Raw genomic sequence first — 25822 nt, 5'->3', positions numbered from 1 at the left:
GGCGCGCCCGCCGCGCCTCAACCTCGCCTCACCGCCGAGCGCCCCCCCGCGGCCCGGCCCCCTCGCCGCAGCTCCCGGCCCGACCGGAGCCGCGACCGGAGGCCGCGGTTCGCCTCCCCGGGCCTTAACGAGCGCGCCCGGGCGGGCCCAGGGCAGCGGGGCCGCGGTCCCCCCCACGCTCCCCTCAGCGGAGGCCGCCGCTTCCCGCGCTCCGCTCGGTAACAGCCGCATCCCCTCAGGTGCCTCCGAGGGCCGGGCCGCGGGGCCCGCGGTCCTCTCCGGCCCTCCCGCTCCTTCGGCAGCGACCCCGCGCAGGCCTCGGCAACGAACGTGGAGCAACGACCGCGACAGCGCCTTGTGTCTGCTGTCTGAGGGGGAAGTTTACCTCAGACTCGGCTTCGCAGAGGCAAATCCCGGCGCACAGCAGGGGCTTGGTATCATCACCCTCATTTATGGCTTCCCCACACATACAACATGCCCAGGCCCCCCCATGGCCTTTAGAATGGGCAATATGGGGATAAAGCCCCAAAGTTCGGTCCCCACTGTGCTAAAGTGCCTACACCCTGGATAAAGCCAAGCTGAGGTAACCAAAGGAAAACCCATTTCAACCTGAGCACAGCAAAACACATGGAATTAACAAGAGTTAGGTGGGATTTTGGTTTTTTTTTGGTGTGGTTTTTTTGGGTTTTTTTTTTTCCTTTTAAATCAGCTTTATTTTTCTAACTGTTATTTCAATTTCCCATAGCACCTTGGCAATGTCAAAAACAAATACAAATACATGTAGTATCATTGGAACATTTAAAGCATGAACCTACTTCACACACGTTCTGGTTCGGACAGGTTTGACAACAGGAAGATGCCGGAACGGACAAAGTAGAGAAGCCAGATCCGTTGCTTTGCTTTTCTCCTTTCACTGAAGCCCTACCACTTTGAAGAGAGGGATCATAAATGCCAAGGGGCAGCTGGATTCATCCGGGAGGAAGGAGAAGGCTGCGGTAACATGAGCTCAATATATTATCTGAATATCTTGTATTCTATAAAAATTAGAACAAAAACCACCATTTCTGCACAGTCTTTACATTTGAAATTGCTTTTTTTTGTTGTTGTTTTTTATCTTTTTTTTTTTTTTTTTTTTTTTGAAACTGTATCCATAACTGAAGCTCCATAAAAATAAACCTCTGGTTCTTAAATATAAAACTTTAAAGTTGTTACAGGTTAGGTTGCAGATGGATTTTCTCTTTTTCAGCAAGAAGCTGCTTTAACTCCATTTCAAGTCCTCCCAACTGTACATTAAAACAGACTCAATTCACTTCTTGAAGTGCCCCTGCTAAAGGCACTTAAAGAGCCAACTAAAACGCTACAAGAAACCCAGGTTAGGTACCATCCTAAAGGAAGCTCAGACTAGATGTAGTATATACACACACAAAGAAGAGAGTGAGAAATCACTTGGATTAATGGCAACAATCTTAATGTTTCAAGAAGGAAATATCAAAATTAGAAACAAACAAACAAACAAACTTCTATTGCATATCTGTAGTAATCAAGGATTTACAAAAAAAGCAAGTTTTCCCCCCGAAGTGCATTTCTGTTGCATCGTCTGTAATACAATGGCGCATTTTACAAGTTTAAAATATCATCATCTGTACATAGCAGATATTCTACCCCAGGTGAACATTCACTCGGGTTAACAGTAAAAATAGCAGACATTTTCAAGACAATTAAGCTGATATTGACAAAGTAGTAAGGCCATAGCTATTTAACTACAGTAAAGCATCGATTAAGTCACTCATTTGCTACTGATCTGCCACAGTATCATCTTTCTCTTCTGGTTAATAGAGTGGGTTACTTTTTTTTTGCCTTTTTTTTATTCTTTTTTCTCTTTTTAACCTACTGCTAAAACTGCACCATCATACTGTGCCAGGCTAACTCTTTTTTTATGGTTTTTAAAAGACAAAACAAAGATAGCAGGAATGTAAGATACTAGAAACCTAACTTAATTTTAGAAACCAAAGGAAATAAACCCCAAACTTTTTTGCACTTGCAATTTTCCTACCACATGCAAACAATTAAACTTCTCTTTTCACTCCCCAGCAGAAGGACAAGAGTGGCCCAATCCCTTCCATGCACAACAATCTGGAAAAGAACGTAACTTGGGGAAGTGTACTTCTCTAGCTAACAAAAGCCAACAATGCTGAAACCAAGCCACAGCTCCTAACCTGAAACTTAGGTGGGATTTGCACCTTCTGGTACTTTTACACCCAAGAAGGAACCACAGAGAGCTGTCACTTGTCACACCAAGCGCACACCGAACGTGGCTGTTGACCAAGGGACCTCTGCTGAGGATATGATCCAGCTCTAAGGACACGAGGAGCTGTGCTGGCAGTCAGTGTGGCTCCCAAAGGATGGCTCCGTCCCCATATCCCCCAGTCTGTCACAACAGGCAGACAGAGGCAGAAAGACACAAGGACTTGCCCGTGTCCCCGGCGGGGAGGAGAACGTAGCAGCTAGCCCGTCTAGGTTATATGTTTGCCATGCAATACAAGTACTGCAGGAGAACTTGCAAATTAAACTATGGTTTTCACAGCCTTTATATTTACTTATTCCCCACACACACACACATAAAAGAATAGAAAGGAAAGAAAACAAAACCACAGTTATCAATGGCACTGGGGGAGGAAGGGAAACGCTAAAGTTAAATCCTTGCACGCAGGTATCAAATAAATAATCGTGAATGTCCTCATCAAAGTTTGACTATGCTGGAAAAAGCCAACAAGTTTACAGACTTATCTGCATACACTGTACAAGAGCCATAATCTGCTGCTGGAAAATGCACACCCAGGACATACGAAGCATCCTTTCCATGGTCAAGCTTTTCCAATCACCTCACAAAACCAAGACTGAACTGCAGTTTGGGATTTTTCCCCCCCCATATCTAATAAATGAAGAAGTTACATTTCACAATCCTTAACAACTCAGATACTTTCAGCACTACACAGTTATTCTATGCACTACCCTGGAAGCGGATGCCTGCATGGATCAGGATTAGCTTCACTGCCCTCACCACAGAGGCTGGGGATGAAGATCTCCACAAGCCTCTTCCCAAAGAGGAGCTCCTCACAGCAGCAAACAGCTCACAGCAGCCGCTCGTATCCCAACACTTCCTCCACTTTGCCATGACAGTGCACATCTATCCTAAATATCTGTGCCTATCATACAGCTTTGTTTTTCCAGTTGGACTGCAGTAATTCTTTAGAGCCTTTAAAATGATGCAAAATTGATGCTGAATTCATTACATTTCAGAACTTGGAACACTTGTAAGTATTTCAACTCCTCTGTCATTCCAACAGATGTAGCATTATCGAGATAAATGGCAAAGGGTTCTTAAGCATCCCTAAACTGTAGACATGATCAAGGATTTCTTTTACTAAATCAAAACAACCCCTCCCAAGCCCAGTACAGGTAGTTTCAAAGTGAATAATGATTTTGGGGTTCATATATATATATGTGTGTATATATATAACATGCGTAGAAATGAACAGTTAATTGCATAAATACATTATATTGTGTTATGAATCAAATCAAAGCAATTGCCAAGCTGAATAATAAGTTAGAGAAATGACAACTCTGGCTTTATATATATATTTATAAAAATAGATATGAGTGTTCTCAAAGCAGTTGATAGAGAATGCCTACGGAGTAAGAAGTCGCCAAGGATTATCTGGCTAAGAAATCAGAAGATGAAAAGTCTTCACAGTTATCTGAACTGCCACTTACATTCATTCTAATGGCAACACTAATATATTACTAAGATGTTTACGGTATATATCACAATTGAGTTTTCCAGTGTTCACAACTTACGACTTTAAATTTGTACACTTGCTATTCACTAAAAGAAAAAAGAAAAAACTAGAGAAAACCCAAAAAGGTGTGATTCTTACTGCTGGAAGCTACTTTTCCCTAACACTTTATACAGAACTTTGAACCCTGGCATGCTGATTTTGGCCGATTAATGCACTGAATTTTCCTTATTTCAGTCATTATGGTAATCACCTTGAAACTTAACCACTTACTACACAATAGTGTTGTAAATTTAGTCAGCATACAACTAGGCAAGACACTACCTTCCAAGCAGCTTCTCCGAGCATGAGGGGGTTTTGTTTAATTCTTTACCTTTAGTTCCACTTGAAACAGTTAAAAAGTCAGTTGCTACTACATCAGCTGTAAACAGTGAGTTCCCAGTACATATAAACCCTGATTTCTATCATACAGCATCCAATACCCTACTCCAGAACACAAATCATAGAATGGTTTGGAAGGGACCTTAAAGATTATCTAGTTCCAACCTCCTTTCACAGGGAGGCTGTCAGTACATACACCGACATGCCTGTCAGTGTATAGAAAACCCAGCCACGTCTCCGATCTGCTAGCCAAAGAGACAGCAGTCTAACCCTTGCAGGACAGGCAGAGCTCTGTGCCCAGTTCCCACCTGCAAGGCAGAATTCCACATCTGCAACTGGAATCCCAGGCTCTTCGCTCGTGAAGTACTGTGTAGCCACCCATGAATCCTACACTGGACCTGCCTCAGGAAAACATACCAAGAGAAATGCACAAAAGTCTGTAATGAAGAGATTAGAGAAAGTAACAAGCAAGGGAAAAAAATAAAACCAACCCCAAACCTAAGAAACTGCCTTCAAAAGGAGGTGAAGAAAAAGGGCCAATGAAAAATTCCATCATGCTCCCTGTTAGGCTCCTTCTGAAGACAAGTTTTGTTGTCCACGTGCTCTGATCTACAATCCAGCATCCTGAAAATGATAGTTTAAAAAGCTTGCTGAATGAATTATTAGTAAGGTCAAGAGCCTCTACTTCAAGCTGGAAACACAAGGTTTACTACAGTAGTACATTCAGTTTGTATCATCAGTGACTAAGCCATGACAACGGTATCTGGCTGCAGTCACTCCACTCACACCGACCAAGCACCTCGGCGGCAGATGTGCTCTGCAATGCAAGGCCATCAAGGGCAGACACATCAGCCCAAAAGCCAAATGTTAAATAGGTTAAAAAAAAGTTCTAATTGTACAGAAATGCTAAATTTCTCAAAAATAATATTCTCTTATCCTTTTCCTCCTCCACTGAGGGACAGGTTATTTTCTCCATTCGTATCCTTTCGCTTTGTCAAAATGCTACTTTCACAAGCCCAAAACTGATTTCAAGCAGGAAACCCTCTGCAAATTAAAAACAAAAAAAAATACAAAAATTATAATCTCTATATTTATATCGATTGGAATCCTCCAGCATTTGTGAAATCACTTTGAGAGATGAATTTCGGGACCCTCCCCAACTTCTCCGCACAAGCCACGCTCCAGTTCAGTATTCCCCTTCATGAATACTCCTTTCTCACAGTCTCCTTTTGCTGCTTATTTGTCCACAGCTCAAATGAAACAGAGAAATCATTGGCTGTCCAAGTGTTACTTTGGTGAGCGGGGTGGCACGTACTGCTCCTTGCCGACACGCCGAGGTGCTCCCTGAGGCGATGATCTGCGTCCAAACTGGCGCCTCTGTTCCCTGATTTTCCCAGCAGCTCCCCTGGGAGGCCCATTGCCTCGGAAGCCAGAATAATCCTTCACCCGACCTTCAACCTTGTCGGGAACCTTCTCCGAAGCCTTCTCAGGTGTACCATTGTCTTCAGTTTTGGCAGGGGGAACGATGTTGGTGCGATGCTCCCGAAGAGGCTGAACAGGAACTGGAGGAGGCTCCTTTGGGGGCTTCTGGCAAACTTCAGCATAACTTAGCTTGCGTGGCTCCTTTGGGACCAAGGGAGAAGAGCAAGGTTTATGTACCAGAACAACCATGCTGTGCTCTTCCACACCATCCCAAGCACAACAGCAAGAACATGTGCAAGGAACCACTACACCACAAGCTGTGGCAAATTCCACATAAGGCCTAGGCACTACAGCACATCCAAGAGAGGAAGGTCCCCAAGTCGCCCCCCCACTCCCTGCTCTGGGCCTCACCTGCATCAACAAAGCAGGAGCTGCACTTGCATTAGCAGAAGGTGAAGTGGTATTTGTCCTTGGTGGCTTTGCAGCACTGGTAGGAGACACAGACACGGGTGGAGAAACGTGGCTTGTGACTTCTTTCTGAGCAGCCACTTCTTCTGGCTTGCTCTCTGGCTGAACCGTGCTGTTACATCAAGAACAATTTAACATTAAAACCTATTAACACAGAAATTAATGTGTGAGAAAGCATTTCTTCCTTTGGAGTCACAACTATGGGGGTTTTAGGGCCATTACCACCATTTGTTACTTCCATCTAGTGGCCTCTAGAGAAAGCTGCCTCCCTCAGAGGGAGAAGAAACACCACCATTCTTTGCTAAGCACATGCAAACCATAATATTCTTAAGTAATCGCCATACCTTAAGACGACAGCTTCAGTCTGACTTGGTGAGCTCACACTTGTCACAGGCTGTTGGACAGTGCTGTGCATCTCTTCTTCCTGAGCAGGAGCTGGAGAGCTGGGCAGAAAATCTTTGCTTTCCTGCACAGAAAGCGTAAATTGCAAAGGATGGACAGCTTACAATGTGCTTAAACTGCTCCTCAATATGCCAGTTCAAGACATCTAAGAAGAGCACTATTTCCAAAGGCTGCTCAAGTCCTGGTTATAAGAATTTTACTTCTTTTACAGCATCATCTCTAAAGCAAGCACTCTTTACAGGGGAAAAGCAAACAGGTTAACTATTAGATTAATAAGCATAGTACAATGCTTGGGCTTAAAGCATGTGGAGCTCTAAAACTGACTCTTTAAGCAGGGGAGAAGGGAGAGGCAGCACATGCGTCTCACTGTGCACGTGCCAGAGAGGAGCAGGTACCTTTTCTTTGCAGACTCCTTTAACGATGTCGGACATCCTGCTCTCCAGCACAGGCTCTCCCGGTATTTTTGCTGTGCTGCCAGGCAAAGGTGGGAAATTTGATGCTAGCAAATCAAACTTTGGTGTCTGAGTCTTTGTTTCTGCTGAAGGCTGAGGTCTCTAGAGAAGGAAAATACCCGTTAACAGGGCTGGAACACGGAGCGTTAAGAACACGGAGTGTCAGAGCATTTCCTCACTGGAAACCCACACTGTGATCTGGGAACTTAAGGACTACACCATTCCCACAGTAAACGCAAAGCCAGCAGACTGCACTGTGTGCAACTCCTTGCGATAAGGGAAGCAGAACTTACTGAAACCCGGTCGTCTTCTCGCCTCCTCCGACCTCTGAAAACGTTCCTCCTTTAAAGGGAAAGCAGAGTCAGTAAGTGCATTCATCCAGCTGAAGTGCACACTCATCTGCACAAAGGGGAGCCTGTGGCAGGGAATTTACAGCAGCCTACTGATGTTTCTCAAGATACAGTTCTGGGATGTTCTCCATCTTCAGGAGGAGTCAAAGCTCTTACACTCCTGGAACATAGCCAATACAGTAAACAAGTTCCCTTTTCTCTCCCCATGGAGGAGGTACCCTACAGCACTGTATCTGAACAAGTGACAATTAGACTGTACCATTACAGAAAAGTATCCCATAATGTTATAGAAATCATCTGATTTCTCACATATCTGGCTTGGCCACTTATTTTTAAGTGTCTAAACCCTGATTTAACAGAAGATAAAACCAGTTAACCTTAAAATGTTTAGGAGCATTAAATTCCCCAAATGAGGATTTGCTTCTTATTTATAGCAACACACGTACCACCTGCTTTAATTCAGGGGATAAACCAGGCAGTTATACTGAAATAAAGACACCTCACTGCCTCACTGCCAGGGGTTTGTCAGAATAACAGCTGTATAGTCAAGCAGGAAGCACCCGTGTGCCCAGTTAAGTGTCTATCACACCTGGTTTATTTAAACACCAGTTTTCCCATTAGTCTTCATAGAAATACATATTGTGCCAATGGCTGGTGATCCTTGGCTAATAAAAGTCATTTGAACCCCCAGCACCATGCCCCAGCTGCCTTATGGTGTTACAGCAAAAAGCAGCACCTCCAGTTCTTTACCTGCCCCTGCCAATGCCATAATCGCCATTCTGCTCCACCTGTGCGGTAGGAGAATCCTTCTGGGAGTAACCTTGGTCTTGGTGGCCAGTTAACGTACTGTTATGTCGCTCCATAACAAAACTCCTTGAGCTGGCTCTGTTCAGTGGTCCGTCCCCCATTGGCATGGTACCGATGGCAGCTGGACCCTCTGCAGCGTGCTCCGAGCTGCTGGATGATCGGAAGTGGGGCTTCACGCTGCGGGACACAGAGCAGCACCTCAGTCACCCAGGGTTTAAACAACAAGACACCGAACCACCACCACCACCACCACCAACTACAGGGAATTCACAGCTGACAAAGGGGTCAGTAAACACCGGTCTTCCTTACCTCCATCTATTCCTTTTATTAACTGTTTTGTTGCAACCTCCTTTCCTTTCAAGTGTTGCCACTTGAAGAAAACACTGAAATCGCTGCCCAATAGATTTCAAAGAGGGGGACACCCAAAAAACCTCAACCAACAACAACAAACCCCCAACCAAAGGGCAAGGAGTGGCAGAAGAGCTGCAAGAACCCAAAGAGGGATTCTTCCTTTGTCTGGGCCTGCAGCATGAGGCATTGGCAGTGACACGGAGAAATAAGTCAATGCTGAGGAACAAACTGATCCAGCCACAAGCGACAAAACTGAACTGGAATAAGAATTGCTGGTCTGCAGTGCTGAGCAAAGATTAATTCCAGCAGCATTAAGTACCAGGTTTAAGGCCCCAGTAAGGTTAAGTTTTCCATCACCAGAAACCACGGGGAGGAGGTAAGGGAACTGAATTCTTTCATTTGGTTCAACTTGTTCTCAAACTGGAAGATCCTCAAGACACTTTTCAGCCCTCAGATCTCATAATCTTACCCGTCACTGAGAAGGCCACAGTCTTGTCTGGGCAGAAGAGCAAAGCAGAAAAGGCGAGAAAAGATAAGGAAGGAAAAAAAGCAAAGAGAAGGAGAGATGACGTGAGAGAGCAAAAGGAAGGAAAAGCATGAGGTGCAGGCTGCCCAGACAGCCAACTGTCAGACCTGTTCTCTCTTAGCGCGATACTTGATCATCACTGGGCCAAACCGTGGAGGCTGCTACCTTCCCTGTCTCCTGTCTGCACAGAAATCCTGCTGAAGTGTATCTGCTGTCACAATAGGAAGATTTATCAGCACAAAACCAGAGCTTTGTACTAGCAAAAGCTGAGCAAGACTGGCAGGAACGATAAGACAACCAAGACAGACCAGCAGAACCTGTACACGCTTGACCCTAAAGCCCTAACCTCACGACTCAGGTTTTACAAATGACAGCCTTAATGTAACCAGAAGAGTTCTAAAAGCTTAAGGATTACACAGATGTGATCTACAAGGCAGCAGCGAACATATGGGCATTTCAAGATATTAATACTTGGGTGTGTACAACTCTTGTGTTGTTTCAGCAGCCGTAACTTCTGACAGGATCCCTATACAATGAGAGTTTGAAGTTTGGGCACAATTTAAGGCAAAAAAACCCCTACAAAAGCTAAATACCTTTATAAAAAGACCTTAACTGGGAGCAGAGCAGCTGTAACTGAATCAGCTGCCCTGTCTCCCTAGTGGAATCGTGCTCCCAGTTTCACAGCCTGCATTAAGACTCTGCTGAGTCACTGCAGAGCAGATACTGAAGTTCACCTTCTGCCAACAGCCACAGACCTTTAACTTCATCACAAGCCCTCTTACGTACTGGCAGTTGTCAACTGATTTCTCAAAGGATATAAAAAGCAGTTCCCATTCCCACAGGATACAGTGAAAGAGCTCGCAAACAAAACAATTTCCACCCACACAAACAGATTACAACTCCATTGTATTTACAGAGTACACTTTCAGCACATACAAAGCTGTTTCCTCCCCCCACAGTGTTTATATCTGAGCTGAGTCCTTACAGTTAACAGGAAAGATGGGGATAAAGCAAATAAATTACAGGACCAGACTCAGCATCAAGAAGTTTTAGCATACAGCAGTCAGGGCATGCAACTCTCAGCTGCATAAACTCAATGGCTCCCTGCAAGACTCATCACACAAACAAAGCTTACTCTTGTGCTGCAGTTTATAATCTGTGTATAATAAACATAATTACAAGTGTTACCTTAAGAGGAAGTTAGTTATTTGTCTGCAGGAATTCCTCTGAGGCTTTTACAGGAGTTACCTTTGCTCTCTCCAGCAAATGCATCCCCTATTTTAGGATCTTAAGCTGCCACCTTGATTTTATCTTATAAATCCAATTGGAAGATGTCATACATATTTGATAAAGTGACCCAATCCCATCAGAAGTCATTGCATTTTACAAGTGCAAGGAACACTTTAGCATCTCAATACTGGCAGTTCTCAGAGAGCAAACAGAGCTGTCTTACCGATTTCTATGGAATGGGCGACCTATACTCAACGAAGCAGCATTTGTTTTATATGATCCTGGTGTATTAAAGCCATTCACAAATCCACCGTTAGGAAAGGGGGCCTGCAACACACACACAACAACTCAGCGGCTCAACTAAAAGGAAAATGTTTGCAGTTTCATGAGATCAGCTTCAGCAGTTATTCATCTAGTCTGTACTTTACATGGGCTACTGCATCTAGCATGCTGTGAAGTGAAAACCCTACCAGGTTAACAGTCTGCACATCAGAGTCCTCCTGCTTTGTAGCTTTTCCAGTAACACCAGCTAAGGGATAATGGAATTTCACACCAGAATTCATTGAAGTGAGTGGCAGTCCATGGAGAGCCCTGCAACCTCTCTGACAGCATTGCTTTAGCAGGTCCATCCCTGGCAGTGTTCAAGGCCAGGCTGGACAGGGCTTCAAGCAACTTGAGCTAGTGGAAGGTGTCCCTGCCCACGGGAAGGGGTTGGAACCGGATGATATTAAGGTCCTTTCCAACCCAAACCAGTACATGATTCTATGATGTAATATGAAGTATCCTAAAACAGAGGGATCTGACTCGAAAACCTGTGCATTCTACAGCTGAGAAGCCTACTAACTCTTTTGATCTGTTCACCAAATGATTCCTGATGTTCTGGGTTAGCTGCCCACGTTTTCATTCGCCGTTACTCACCAGTGGTGTTTCAAAGTAAGGTGCAGGATTTGGAGACCAAGTCTGAGGCACGATGCTGTAAATTGAGTACTGCTGAGGACTATATACAGGCTGCATAAACAGTGGTGAGGCAAACTGTGCTTGTGTTTGAACTGGCTGAGTGTAGACACTGGAATCCACTACCCGGTAACCATTCTTAGCAAAAAACGTGTTGATGGCTTTTATCCTTGCCTGCAAGATAGCAAATCACATCACATGGTGGTTGGGAGAAAAGGAGAAGCAGAGCATGAAATCCTTCTGGCCTACTGAAATTGTAACAGAGGATGCTAAGAGGAAGTAGGTTGATTACTGCTTATGAACACTGATAAAATCAATACAGATTACACTCTCACAGTGTGCTAAAGGGAAGGACACACTTTGGGTAGAGAATCTGTCAAGTTTAAGACAAGCACTCCTTCTATAGCAGTTAATTGTCCGGGCTCCAATTCTGACAGATCCTCTCACAGTACAAACAGATCACTTCAGCCTTAGTTGTAGAGCAGTGAACTCAGGGTAGAGATTCGTGATGGCAAGGGACCTGAGCTCTGCAGACCCAGATTCTAGGCAGCGTGGAGAAAGGAAGATGATACAGGAATGTATTTCACACCTCATGGGAAGCAGCACTGGGAATAACCAGCAGCCACACGACTGTCATTTCTCAGAGCTATCCATGACCTCATTCAAGTTCACAGCCAACAGAGCAAGTAGTATGAACCATCGCACTAATTCCTCAGTGTCGTAACACCCCCCATGCACATTATCATCCAAACACAAACAATACACAATGCAATTCAAACAGAATCCTCTCATAATGCAGCCTTACCATTACTGGCTTGCCCTGAAAGGTTTTCACTTCTTCCCTTAGGTATTTAAATGCCTGCAGATATAAAAGAGATTAGACACCTTGATAAAATCATACTTTTCCAAGGATACTGCCTGATTAACACAAGCCTGTGGCAATGTACTACCCCGTTAGCCCAGCTAAATTCATTAGCACTTCAAATTCAGGATACTGGATGTGAGTGATGGTCACAGAGCACTGAGGCAAGAGGCAGACAAGGGAGTTATAACCCCACAGGCTCCCAACTTTCTTCTCTATTAACTAGAATTTGCCAGTAACCTCTTAAAATAACACAAGGGGGATCAGCAAATACGCATTTATTTCGGGCACAGGAAGCACACATGCAATTCTCCTGAATAGGAGAGGTATTAATAACAAAACTGAGATGTCATTAAGAGCTGAAGGCAGCCTTACCTGTTGGGCATCTGTATCCGACTGGAATGTAACGTACCAGTTGTTGTTGTGAGCAAACTCACAGCTGATCACTTTGGGGCAGTTCTCATTTTTAAACAGAGCTTTAACCTCCTAAGGGAGAGAAGTCAGGCAGTTAAGGGGAGCCAGCTCTAAGGTGTAAATAGAGCACTGAACCAACAGCAGTTTACACTCCAGCTCCTCAGCTGCAGGTATCCCTTAACCAGGGATGTTCTTTCATTCCCTCAAGGTCTGTTTCTGAACCCAACACCACCAGTCCAGCCTATTGAGCACTCCCAAATATAAAGTAGCAGGCCCATGTGGAAAGAAACCCGAGCTCAGTGTAGAACTGGTGATACTTCTATACGAAAGAGGTGGCCCAAATGTGGCTTTAGCTCAGGAGAGACATCTAGTCAAGAACGATTCTAGCAAGTATTTCTAAGTCAAGGCAACCTGACAGCTTTGCAATAATCAGGCTTTAAAGAGAGGGCAAAGCAGCTGTTCAGCATTTGAATTGAAAGAACTGATTAAAAATGCTGGTAGACAAACACCCTGTGTTACAACTTGAGAAAACAAAGAACTAAATCATTCTGTTTGCCAAATATCAGTAGGAATTTTATTATCCTCCCTTCTCTGAACATAATGAGCTCAGCTCACACCGGGTCACAATGAATGAGAAATGTTTAGTAACACTTCTTGCTGCCAAAACAACCGTCTGACTTCAAGGGAAGTTACTGCTGTGACAAAAATTCAGCCTGAATTCCAATCTATGCCCTGGACTGGTTTTGTTTCGGGATCTGAAAAGAACCCAGTCCAAACTTCCTTCCCAAAAAGCCCAGCTAGCTCAGGTTTGGGGCAGAGGGAAGTTTACTGGAGAGCATTTTAATGCATAAGTAAAGAAGGGGAAGGGACAACAATGCCAGCAAGTTTTTAGTTTGGCTCTTCTGATAATACAGCCAGGCAGAAAAGATAACTTACGTGATTGACAAGAAAAATATCAGTGTTTAATCAAATGAAATGCCAGTTGACCTTTGAAGCAACACTTCCTGTTGCTGTCTGAAGCACTGCTGAAGGTACCTTCCAAACCCATCAACAGGGTTTCTATTTATTTACCTCTATAGGTGTTGTTTCAGGGATCTCCCGGAGAATGATAATACACCGCTTGTGGTTAGGTCTTACTTTCTCCCCTCTCTCATCCACTTGTACCATAGGAGAAGCTAAAATTAAAACAGAAACTTGGCTTAATACTGGACATCGTGCACTGCAAAACACCTCAGCAGAAACAGACTCCACTACCAAACTTGTCACAAAGAGCTGCTCAAGAACCCAGATACCTGGAATTCAGAGTAAAGGACTGTTTGATCTGCTACGTCCTGTTAGATCTTCAGCACAGTTCAGCTGTTTGTCTGATGCTGCTTCCATCTACGGCTTAACTATCTAAAAAGCTCAGTCCTAAGTTCAATTCACTCCCAGCTCAAACTCAAGTCAGAAGATATAAAACCACTCCTAGACAAAGCCCTGACAGGGAAAGTTCAAGTGGGAAAATCAAGTCAGAATAAAGACTTTAAAAGTTCACTTACAACTGTTTCCTGAAGCCATGTGCAGAACATCCTGTGACAGGGCGCATGGCACAGGAATTCTAACCAGCTTTTCCTAATAAACCTTTTCTAGTTTTATCACCTCTAGTAAACTTCTGCACCGAATCAGAAGACCAGGTTTACTCCCAGAGTAAGACTTTCCCTGCTTGCAATACCTTTGTGTAGCCTCTTACTGGGCCAGATTTAAACAGCTTACTATAAAGCAAAAGGAGAATTCAGGAGCGTGGAACAGCCACTGACCCAAATATATGCTCAGAGACTAACACATTTCTCTAAAGCAAGGAAGGATTCTTTGTTCTATGGACACCAAACAGCCACACTTACATCTCAAAACTTCAAGGATGAGGTCCATATCAGTTGTCAGCTTCTTTATACCTTCCATGTTGGCAATTGTCCATATTGGAACGAACTGGTCGCTATCCATTTGAGACATCAGGTAGAGATCCTTTGAAAGATTCTCCCTAAAAAGACAAAAGTCCACTATTTGATGAAAATGCTGAACTTCCCTTACAGAAGACTCAAACCAACAGGGTAAGTGCAGGCCTAAACATTCACCAGTACCATCCACAGGTAACTCCAGCCAGAATGCATCCAGGAAGGAAATCCTGGCAGATCAACACAAAGCAGAGCAAGGTAATTCAAAAACTGAATGGAAGTTACAGTGCTCTGCATGTTGGTCTTCAAGAAAGATCTTGCCAGAGACCTCTTTTGGTAACACACAGCTCAATCATCTCGGCACCCGACAACTGTGAGCTGTAAGCACAAATCCTACTCAATTCCCATTACAGGACAAGGATGGATGGATGGGACTGAACAGCTAAAAGGTATCACAGGGTTTTTACAGCAAATCTTGTGTTACATCACAACCACCTCTCAGTCACTGTTAGCACTTTATGAAGGTAGATATCAAGCCAAAAAAAAACCTGCTAATGATTTTAATACAGGGTTTATACAAAGCTACGTTAACTGCACTGTACCGTGAGAAGCAGAATTCAAGTTGCTTTTTCAAACATTCTCTAATGTCTTCTGTGGACACAGTGGAGCTGCCTTCACCTAGAAGTGACCACATTGACCATCAGTTCCAGTTTCATGCTAAGAACACAATACAAGAACGTGTTTCAATGTACAATAAAAGGAGGAATCCTTTTGGGTAAGACCAAGAGGAAAAGATCATCTGAGACATGCTTACAGAGCACCACACTACATCTTCTCAAATGACTTGGATCCCAGTTTTCACCTACTTGGCCAAGTGCTATGGATCTTCTTGAACACACATAGCTCCTACCCAGTCATATCATATTGCAGCAGACTTCAGAGGATTACATGTACTGACAGAGGTATTGAACTCAAATACTCACCAGACACTTCGTAGATTTGGTATCCAAGATCTTCCGTCGCCAGGACAATTCCATTTGCAGATGCTTCATCAACTCCTGTCCCATTTCTTGCGGCCTCACAAGACGGGGAATACATCACTTCATATTGCTTGCAGCTATCGTCTGCAATCTCTATGTTACCTGGCAGAGGAACAACCAGTGGCAGAAAACCTAGTGTGAGTTCCTAAACCCAAAGCACTGAAGTAGCTTACATCAATGCATTACACGATTCCTATTTACATAAAGAACCCAGAAGCATCTAGTGGCTGTTATAACACACGCTGAAATCAGCCAATCTCTTCAGGACACCTCAGCTTAGCCCTTACCACAGCTGCTCGAGATAAAAACAAGCACAGCTTCAGTGTGTTCAGGCAAAGGAGGTTGCTCCAAGAAAACCAACTCCTCTGCTGGATCTTTTCCACACTAACAATGAATTCACTAAAACACACTTTGGAGAAGAGATACTATTCAACTACTTGCATTAGGAATTGCTTAAAAGCAAGAACGCTGTATCTGGAAGGAGTTTCTGTCACAAACTCGGAATTCTCTCTTCACTTCTGCTGACTTACCAGAAACTTTTGACAGGGCCACACAAACTGAACCCTCACTTCTTTATCCCTAACTTTTCCTATGCCTTTTTCATGGGAATCTTCTGCTTCCTGCTTAACAGAGCTCTGCTGTACTTGGAGTACATCAGCTACACAATTGGCTTCAGATCAAGTCTAAGCCAAATCAGAAGAGTTAAACCATTTGAATATTTAGTTCTGGACAACCACGTGGGAAGTATGGAAAACAGGGACTGAAATAAGATCAGACTAAACTGAAAGGTGGTAACACAGATGCTTTGCAGTTCCTACTCCAGCACAATGCTCCTGTCTAACAGTTCTTGGCACCACCTCAGTGATTTACCAGGATCATAGGTGCCCTCAGATCTTATTTTCCCCGTTCACAGGGTCAAGTGTATACTAAAGTGCAGCAACGGTTAACAAGCCATGAAACCATTTCTACACATTTAGCATCCTGTCTCCCTCTTAGCGCGTTACTCAGTCATCACTGGGCCCCTTGGATCCTGGTACCTACCCAGGTATTCTGTGCTAGCACAGCTCTGGACACCTTCTTGACGCTAAACCAGGGGTGGTTTAGGGATTCTGGTCACGCCTATTATCTCTATAAACTACCTACTGCTTTCTCATGTTTATTCCATACTTGTCACTACATCAGCACTAACAACTTCAAAGACAAGAGCCAGAGGTTGCTTCCCAGTGCAGAACTCCTACAGGGAACCCTCAGTGCGACCCAGCACAGGGCAGCGCTGGTGTCTAAACCCAGGGCTGTGCCATCTCACCCTCTGCAGGAGTCCCCTGCGCAGCTGCGGTTTCTTGCCACGAGTGCTCTGTGCCATTCGTTGGTGGCACAGCCTCCCCACTCCCCTGGGGCACTTCTTGCCACACTTTGGCGTTAGGGTTTAAGCCAGCGCCCTTCGATGTTACCTGCTGGAGAGACCAGAACACTTTCATTAGGAGAAATAACCCCAAGCTGCTTCAGAAGTCAAGGCAGACAATACAGGTGAATTTAGTGATTTTGTTCTCTCTAGTTCCACATCTCAAGGGTCTAACCAGCTATTAAGCACCTATGTGATTTTTTTTTTCATTAATCAAAACAGGAAAATCCTTGGTATTTTCCAAGTATTTCATTTCTACCTCCATGAGAAGTGTTGCCTTCAACCTCTCTTTATTGACATCCGACAAGAGCAGCAGAGGCAGCAGCTAGCCGTCAAGGACTCTGGGAACTCACAAGCTTTTAAAGACTTGACTGTCATAATGCTCCAGTCCCTTTCACCAGAGAGGGAAATTTTCCCTCCTCCAGACCCCTTCCTAGAAAGGATGGTAAAAAAACATATGTCAAGGAGAAGAAACTAACGGCTTAGTGACATCTATACTAACCAAGCATCGCCTGTGCTATGCCAGCATTCCTCATGAACTTACCTGAGTACTACCCCACTTCCCCATGAGTTTACCTACATCTTACACACATCAGTAGATTTACTAATAATTACTCAACATTTCCACACTAATAATTTCCTTCAACTTGTAGCCAAGGACACTGAGGTGTTTGAAGTGTTGGGATTCACACACAGCATCCCAGGCTGCTGAGGGGGATTGTCTCACTTTGAGACCGGGCAACAAAGTCCATAGTTAGAGGGGAAACAATGAGCCAGACACGAGAAACTGCTGGATTCCAACCTGGAATCTGACACAGATAAATATTCCCATGGCAAAACAGGGTGCCTTCCCAAGAGCTGCTCAGAAGCTCAAGCGCCTTTGGGTAAGGAATCCAGCAACAACACAGAAGATAAGCACTGTGATGGCTTTTGCTCTACCACGAGAAAACAAACTCCTTCCACATAAACAAGAAACTCTGCTTTTGCAAGAATTCCAAACACCCCACAAGCAATGGCGTTTGCTCCAAACAGGTTCCTTCAGGCATCAGAGGGCAGCCCCACTGCACTCACACCACTGGCTTGACTTTAAAAGGCGAAAGCCATTAATCCCAGTTCCTATCACACAAATTCAAATATAAGGAAGTTTGATATTTAAGAGACCAGCCTCTGAATTCTGAAAATAAGGAGTGGTTTACTATAGGCCTCAAACATAAAGCAAAAGGATAAGGAAGCAGTTGCAATAGCTTTATAGATAATTCCTCTACCAAGGTCACACCTAGTGCCAAAGCTGTTTGCTACACGGACAAGCCCAGATTCAGCAACAAAAAGCCTCCAAACACCACCAGAGAGGTTCAAGACAATCATGAGAAAAGGCAAAACAAAGAGCACAGTTTTTGCAAGGCCCTCTCTGGGATTCAAAACCCCCCAGGCACAACTGATTGAATCCACACAGCAATGGAGCTTTCCCACTTTCATTAATCTTGGCAGAAGAATATCACTGGAAACAGAAAGAAGTGGCTCAGTGTGAGAGGACACATGGACATCTCCCTTCTACTTCAGAGTAACCGTTCTCCAGCAAAACAACCTTAGAACAAAGTGACCTGTTGCACCCGCTTGCCTCAGAACCAAGAACCAGCACATCCCATTTCCTTGAGTTTACTTTTCATCAAAGCAAGAAGGACGAGAGACAACCAGGAGATGATTCATTATTCTATTAAAACAAACTTACTCACTGCCTTATGCCTTTGAGGTCAGGATGTAGCTCATGCAAAGTAATTTTAAGGAATAAGTTTGATAAAGTGAAACTTCAAACACTTGAGGGAGCTCACTACACTTGCGGAGGGGATCAGAAGGAAGAAGCAACTCTGAGTATGAGAGATGATGTTACACCCTTCAGCAAACACCAGAAGACACACGTGGTGACATGGAAGTTCAGAAATCACAGATCCAAGTGAAAAGCGCTAAGGAACTAAACTGATTGCAGGCTGATACAGTGATGAATGGAGCCACGAATACAATGGAACACACCTGGAACAGAGCGTGGGCTGCCTCCTCTTTGTTCTAGAAACACTTCATGACATGTACTGCGATTCGGCAAGCCCCAGCCCTGATGTCATGCACGCTAACAGCAAGACACCGTGCACTAAAGGATCTGGATTGGATCTAAGGAAGAAATTCTTTACTGTGAGGGTGCTGAGGCACTGGAATGGGTTGCCCAGGGAGGTTGTGAATGCTCCATCCCTGGCGGTGTTCAAGGCCAGGTTGGATGAGGCCTTGGGTGCCATGGTTTAGTGTGAGGTGTCCCTGCCCATGGCAGGGGGGTTGGAACTGGATGAGCTTAAGGTCCTTTCCAACCCCGTTCTACGATTCTGTTCTATGATCTTAAGGTCCTTCCCAACCCTAACTATTCTATGATCCTATGACTCCGAGAGGAGAAGAAGTCCCTCATTTCCATAAGCCTGTTGAAAGTACAGCGCGCTGTGCCCCAGGAGCAGCTCCGCTCCGTGAGCGGCTCTTCTGAAGAGGAGGCCAAAATCTCAATTCTTGCTTATTTAACTGAGGCCAGCAAACACTGAGCCCATTTGATTGGCTGCAGGACAACCCTCCCAGCGGCTATCGGGAACTTTCATGATGAGGTTAAAGCTTTCCAGAGTTACAAAGGTTAGGAACTGGTGCCCACGAGCTGACAAAGCTGTCCTCCACAGCAGAGCGGCCCTCCAGCTCACGCTCCTTTTGGCAAACGGGGATCAAAGATTCTCCTTCAGCAAGTCCTCCAAACCAACTATAAAGCATCTATCTTGTTGTGAAAGGATGGCAAAGAATCAGTTTCTCCCTGGAAGTCTAAATTACATTTAACAGATTCAATTAAGGCAACAAAAATGGAAACATGGAGTTTCTTTTAAAGCAGTCTATTTAAATAGCAAATTATCCTGCACTGAGCTTGTGACAGATTTCCCAGAGCAAACTTGATTCTCTAACAGGGAATCCAAGGGAAAAATCTAGAAGAGAAGTTAATAAAACTCATAAGGCGAGCATCTAAGCATTTTCCAGAAGTGGAAATGTAGGCAGAGGGGAAAAAAAAACCCCTAAGGATCAGTAAATCCATGGCAAAGAGAAGCCTTGTGCTGGCTGGGGGATGTGACAGGTAGGGAAATGTGTGTCCAAGGTGGACTCGGACATGTGCCAGTTACCTGTCACCTTCCCAGAGCTTATCCAGGCTGCGAGGCAAATCAGGAGAAAGCTGGTGTGGGACCAAAAGCAACAAGAACAACTCCTTTGGAACTGCCCACAGGATCTCAGGTAACAGCAGTTCAGCCCTCGGAAGGTCCCAGGTAATTCTCAAAACACACATTAACTTTAATGGTTACAAGAGAGTTACTTCCACTGAATGCAGCATGGTTTTGTCATTAGCATCCCACGACTGGGAGTGTCTCCCTTCCCCTTTGGTCAAGCAAACACAGCTCTGCTGTAGGAAGATGGTACCTGTGTCACTGGTGTCCATCCCTCCTCTATGAACAGGGCCAGCTTGTGGGGGCTGTGGTCACTTAGAGGGAAGCTGGAAGCCTCAGCTACCAGAAAACAGAGCCAGCAACACCCAGTGCCTCCCACGGGCCTGGTTTTCCAGCTAGGAAACATCACTGGCAGCAATCAGAGCACTGTTTCACCCACCTGAAATGCAAAGATTTCAATTTGCCCGATAAATTACTAACATACTGAATTAGGAACAGGTACCAACTGACCACAGCCCTAAGCAGGCCCAGCCAGCCATTATCAATTCCATTCTTCACAACGCATTTCATAATATTCCCAATGCACCTGAATTATGGATTGTTAACAGCACCGTTGCTCCTGGTTGGAAGTGAGAAACAAGACCTACGCCAAGCGTTAATGCACAAAGAACAGTGTGAGCCTCCCACCAGCACCTTACTGCAGCAAGTGTTTTCTGCCAAGGGATACTAAAGGAAAAGCGAACTCCCCCATGGAGGAATCGATTCACGATCACCACGTGCGCACTCAAGTGTAAAAGACAACACTGACAGCTAAAGGGAGGCAGAGAATCCTCCTTCAGGACTTCCAACACGGTCCCATTCTGTACCTTATTTTCCAGGCAATCCCAATGATCCCAAGATAAAAGCTGCATCTGCTTCAAAGCACCTGGGTAAGAACTCACATTCCCTGCCCTTGCAGTGACAACACACCTTCAGAAAGTGTGAATTCTGCTCAAGAACTCATAATTGAACCTTCCCAATTCTTCCTGACTGGAGATCACAGACACTAACGCACCACATTGTCAGTGGGAGAGAAAGAAGACCAAGCAAAGCAACCAAAGTCAAGGTTCTGCTTTAAACCGGCTCACTGAACGCGCAGACCTGCGCTGCTTGATTTGCTCCAGCTCCCTTTGAGCCCCAGCCAGCACCCAACCGCTCGTGCCACCGCTGCGGTTCGAGCACCCGCTGCTCGCAGGGCCACCTCAGCTGAGGTCAGCTGCAGCTCCCATAGCTCCAACAGTTCCTCTTGAAGATGAAGACAGAAACCCAAATCCTGTCATTCCGTGCTCATTATGTGCTTTTCCCCCTCTCAGTATGAATTAAGTAGCATGCAGATCATTCTGAATACGGTCAGAACTGAGGCAATCAGCTGCAGAAAGAGGCGGTCTTTCCCAAACCTTTTCATTTAGAGGTTCCTAACCACGGGATGTCTGTCGGCATTCACGTGAAAGACCCACCACCACCACCCATACAATACAATCCACTGCCCTCCCTCAGTTGTTCCTTACTTCACCCAGCAGCCGTTTGCTCTGTACACTTCTGGGCCAAAACTTACTGCAAAGTTCAAAGCAGCAACGCAATTCCCTGGCTTTGGCCAGCGAACCGTGGAACCGCCTCACAGAACCCCTTGAAACGCCGATGAGGCAGCGGCAGCGGACCCCAACCCGCTGCTCGAACCGCCGCCGGCATGGACACACGGATCCGTCCGCCACCCCCCCACCCCAGGCGCCCTCCCCGGGTCACCTCCACGGCTGGGGACGGCCCGACCGCGCTGCTCGCAGTCAAATCAGACCCAACAAGGCCGCTCCACCGGCCGAGCCCGCGCCCCGCCGCCAACCCCTCCACCCTATCCCATCCCAGGGGTTTAAAGAACGCGGACGCCGCGCCCGGGCCACGCTACCGCTTCCCAACGCGCCCAGGCCAAAGCGGCGGCGCGGAGCCCCGCGGGCCGGCCGCGCGTTACGGAGGGAGCGGGCCCGCCGCTCCGCTCCCCGGCCCGCAGGAGGCCCCGCGAGTCCCGCCCGCCGCCGGGCCCGCGTCACCTTCACGGCAGGCCGCGGTGCGGCGGCTCCCGAGGAAGGTCACCGCGGTGCCTTTCACCGCTCCCTCCGCCGAGCCCCGGCACCGGAGGAACCTTCCAGAAGGCCGAACCCTCCCCCCTCACCCCCCGCCTCGCCGGGCCCGCGGCCGCCGCGGCCGGATTTGCTGTGTCAGCCCCGTCCCCTCCCCCCGGCGCGGCGCGGAGCAGCGTGCGCGGCCTTCCCGCCACATGGCCCGGCCCCGCGCGGCCCCGCCGCGCCTCACCTCCACGAACAGCAGCATCGTGCTGCCCGCGCCCAGGCCGGCGGGGCCGCGATCCGCGCCGCGATCCGCGCTGCCCAGCGGCGCCGACCGGGACACCCGGGCTCCGCCTCCCGCTGCCGCCGCCAGCGCCCGGCCCCCCTCCGCCGCCCGCCGCCTCTTCCGGAGCACGGCGAGCGCTTCCGGGCCACGGGCGGTGCCGGACCAGACCACTCCCTTTGCGCGGGAGGAACCACGCCGCCAGGGGGCGCCGCGACTTGCAGCGCTCGGCCGGGGGGAGCCGGCGCCCCCCCGCGGGCGCGAGTGGACTGCCCCGCCCCGCCGGCGCCCTCCTGCGGACGGCGATGGGAGTGCCCGCGGTCGGGGTTTGGTTTCTGCGTTACAGACCCCAAAACACACTTTTCTGCCTCAAAAGGAAGGCGGACCCCCACCTCAGCGGGGCCCTCAGTGCCCGCACCCATGGCACCAGCAGGATTTTCCCTGGTTTTCCCTTGTTTTTCCCCAGTCCCACGGGATCACCACTGGACCTGTCACCACTCCCTAATGTCATCTCACCCTGCGCTGCCCTCACCCTGCCTGTATCGAGAGCCACAGGCACCCAGGAGCACCAGCAGGGAACCTAGGGGCAGGGATGGATGAGGCCGGGCCGCTGCCAGCACAGCCGGGATGGGACCGTTGCCCTCCGGCAGCCCCCAGGCCACGTGTCCATATATTGGGAAGGGACGAGGGCAGCTGCCAGGGCTTCCACTGCCAGGAAGGGAGATGCTGGGAACTGGAGGGAAGCCTTGGCTCCCTTGTCACAACACAATGGGTACATGCCAGACAGCGCCAAAGCCGAAAGGACAGAAATCAGCCGCAGTGTGTCTGTAGAGCTGGGCTGTAACAGTGGTCCATGGGCATGGGAAGGACAGAGCTGAGCCCACTGGACTCTGAATTGTGCATTCAGTCAATCTATCACCCTATGGAGGTGACATCCCTGTGGTCAGAGCATTGGACAGATGGAGGAAGTCCAAGATCTCACCTACAGATCTCCCTGAACCCAATAATCCTGCATGTTCCTCAGCCCCACAGGGTGGGGTAGCAGTGGAATGTGATGCCAGCAAGGGGATTCCCACCAGGAAAACCCACTTTGAAACAGTCCTGCTTTAAAGAACCAGGAGAAATATCCACAAAATATATTAGAGCACATTAAGGGGAAGTTTGGGGGATCTTCCATGATCAGAAAGTATTCAGATAAAGAATTCCTACATTCTGTGTTGGATTTTGGTGGAGGATACAGCTTTCAGCCCTCAGGGTCCTCATCAGGGGGATATGGCCATGGGTTGGCTCTAGACCCATGGCCCCTGCTGCCTTCCAGAATTCCCAGCAGGCTTTGGCAGGCCTGGAATCACAGCAACGTGATTGTGTGCATGATGTTACCGAGCAGAATGAATTGATGCACACGCTGAAATGAGATGTCAAATCATGAGGACACAAAAAGTCCCTCTTTTTGTGGTAGTCATTTGCCAGACTTGGTGGAATCAGACTAGAGAGGGATTTTTGTTGTAGGTCAAATTATCTCACATGACAGGATGCCAGTAAAACCTGGGATTTCCTTCCACGTAACTTTCCTCTGCTCTATTTACTCTTGGTTCAGGGCCACCTCCTGAATTCATTGGTTCCCCAGCAGAAGACAACAGTCCAGGGGCACACTGCACCTCCTGGGCACCTTATCTGCTACTCTAGAGCAGTAACACCCCCCCCAGCAGTGAGGATGGGGCAGGAGGAAGATGAGGACTGTGACCAGTCCATCGACAACAGTGAGGAAAGCTTTTCCCAGCCATCAGAGCCAAAGGGATGCTTTTCAGCACCCGCTGATTTCGCAAGAGGAAACTCCACCTGGAGGTAGCGCTGAGGGCACAGCACCAGGAATTTGTCCTTAAGAGGCCAGAAGTTGAACGTTATAACCAACAGGCAGGCTAACGAATGCAAAGGAGCAACACCTATTGTAGGCAGAAGCCTGGAGCGGTGATGCTGGCAAGGAGATTAATTACTCCTGGGTGTGAGCTGGAACCACACACTCAGCAATGCCGAGGTTTAGGTTACTCCCTGGCAGAGTGGGAAATGCTGCTCTATCCCTGACTGCACTGAGGCAAGGACTGAGTTTCCCTTTTTGTACTTTTACCTCTGTTTTCCCTCACTGTCTGCAGAAGAGGCCCAGCTCCAGTTTTCTGTCCTGGCTCTTCAGCTGTGGGAGAAGAGGCCAACATTCGTGCTTTACTCACTCTGCTGCTGAAGAGCCGAGAGCAGGCACTGCAGAGGTTCAACTCAAATGGACTTTGAGTTGGGAAATCGAGGAGCGACAGCAACGCAAATGGCGCCGTTGCAAAGCTGACTTTCTGCAGAAGAGGCACAGCTCAAGTTTTTTGTCCTGGCTCTTCGGCTGTGGGAGCAGAGGCCAACATTCGTGCTCTACTCACTCTGCTGCTGGACACCTGAGAGCGGGCGCCTCAGATGTTGGGATTCAAATGGACTTTTCATTGGGAAATCGAGGAGTGACAGCAATGAGGATGGCACCGTTGCAAAGCTGACTTTCTGCAGAAGAGGTCTAGCTCCAGTTTTCTGTCCTGGCTCTTTGGCTGTGGGAGCTGAGGCCAAACATTCGTGCTCTACTCACTCTGCTGCTGGACAGCCGAGAGCAGGCACCGCAGATGTTCAACTCAAATGGACTTTTGTTTTGGAAATCGAGGAGTGACAGCAATGCGGGTGGCACCGTTGCAAAGCTGTCATTGCCTTCCATCACAGCTGAATACAAACACCACATGAGAGAGGCAAGAAGGAAACACATTCTCCCTACTTCTGATGAAGTCCCTGCACAGCAAAAGCACTACCTCTCTGTCAGACTGAGCATCAGCCTGTCCAAGGGGAGCTGACTCCAGTCCTTGGGAGAGGGATGATATTCTGGACCCCATTAACCACAATACACTCTTCTTGTGCCTGCAAGCCCTCAGCTCAAATTAGAGCCCCAGTGTTTTGCCGAAAGGTCCTAAATTTGGTCCACTTGCTACCACCATTATCAGCCAGGAAGAACTATTTCTAAACACTGGATAAATATTGAGCTGGCAGCACTATCTCTGCCTCAGCTCTTGCGTGCTCAGCTTCCAGACGGCCAGGGTGCCTCCAGCAGTTGTCCTGGAGCCTTTGGGATTACAGGGTGTTCCCAACATGGAGCTCTGCAGGCCCTGGCTGGCCTCCTTGGTGGCTTGGTAAGTATGTCGGAAAAGGCTGGTCTCAGCAGGCCTGCTGGAAACATCTGGCTTTCATTCTTCTTTAAAGCCAGGACACTCATTTGAACACCAAACCACTTTCCTTTCATCTCTCCAGAGAACTAAGCCTGTGGCAGTGCTGACTTTCTGCCTGCCATTACCCTGTATTATCCTGCAGGAAGAAAGAGGTCACAGAAGAGTTAGGACCATGCTCTGTG

The 25822-nt window shown here is 47.1% G+C and overlaps 1 protein-coding gene across 5 annotated transcripts; it reads right to left on the bottom strand.

Moving 5' to 3' along the window:
• Nucleotides 1-1446: 1446 nt before the first annotated feature.
• LARP4 (La ribonucleoprotein 4) lies at nt 1447-22500 on the bottom strand. 5 transcript variants are annotated; one of them, XM_080635611.1, is made up of 17 exons: nt 22363-22500; nt 17049-17222; nt 16694-16841; nt 15331-15489; nt 14950-15025; nt 14297-14433; nt 13488-13591; nt 12378-12488; nt 11946-11999; nt 11105-11314; nt 10410-10513; nt 8023-8256; nt 7216-7264; nt 6866-7024; nt 6413-6534; nt 6012-6180; nt 1447-5801 (listed from the first exon to the last, which is right to left on the bottom strand). In XM_080635611.1, the coding sequence occupies exons 2-17, from the start codon at nt 17052-17054 to the stop codon at nt 5466-5468; spliced, it is 2178 nt and encodes a 725-aa protein (XP_080491737.1). In that variant the 5' UTR covers nt 17055-17222; nt 22363-22500; the 3' UTR covers nt 1447-5465. The 5 variants fall into 5 exon arrangements, with proteins under 5 accessions (XP_080491737.1, XP_080491738.1, XP_080491736.1 ...); XM_080635612.1 differs by having other exon boundaries at nt 16694-16838; XM_080635610.1 differs by lacking the exon at nt 17049-17222 and having other exon boundaries at nt 16694-16838; nt 22363-22495.
• Between the last annotated feature and the right edge of the window lie 3322 nt (nt 22501-25822).

The sequence above is a fragment of the Psittacula echo genome, assembly GCF_963264785.1.
Source record: "Psittacula echo genome assembly, chromosome: 27".
NCBI classification, from domain to species: Eukaryota; Metazoa; Chordata; class Aves; order Psittaciformes; family Psittacidae; genus Psittacula; species Psittacula echo.
This window is presented reverse-complemented; position numbering and strand designations above follow the sequence as displayed.

Bases quoted from the DNA above. Each gene is read 5' to 3' on its own strand.
- LARP4 (XM_080635609.1), bottom strand. The intron at 14,434-14,949 runs GTACAGTGCAGT...TTGTCTTTTTAG, and splicing joins CTTGAATTCTGCTTCTCACG to GGAGAATCTTTCAAAGGATC. The intron at 11,315-11,945 runs GTAAGGCTGCAT...GCTATCTTGCAG, and splicing joins TTCAGGGCAAGCCAGTAATG to GCAAGGATAAAAGCCATCAA.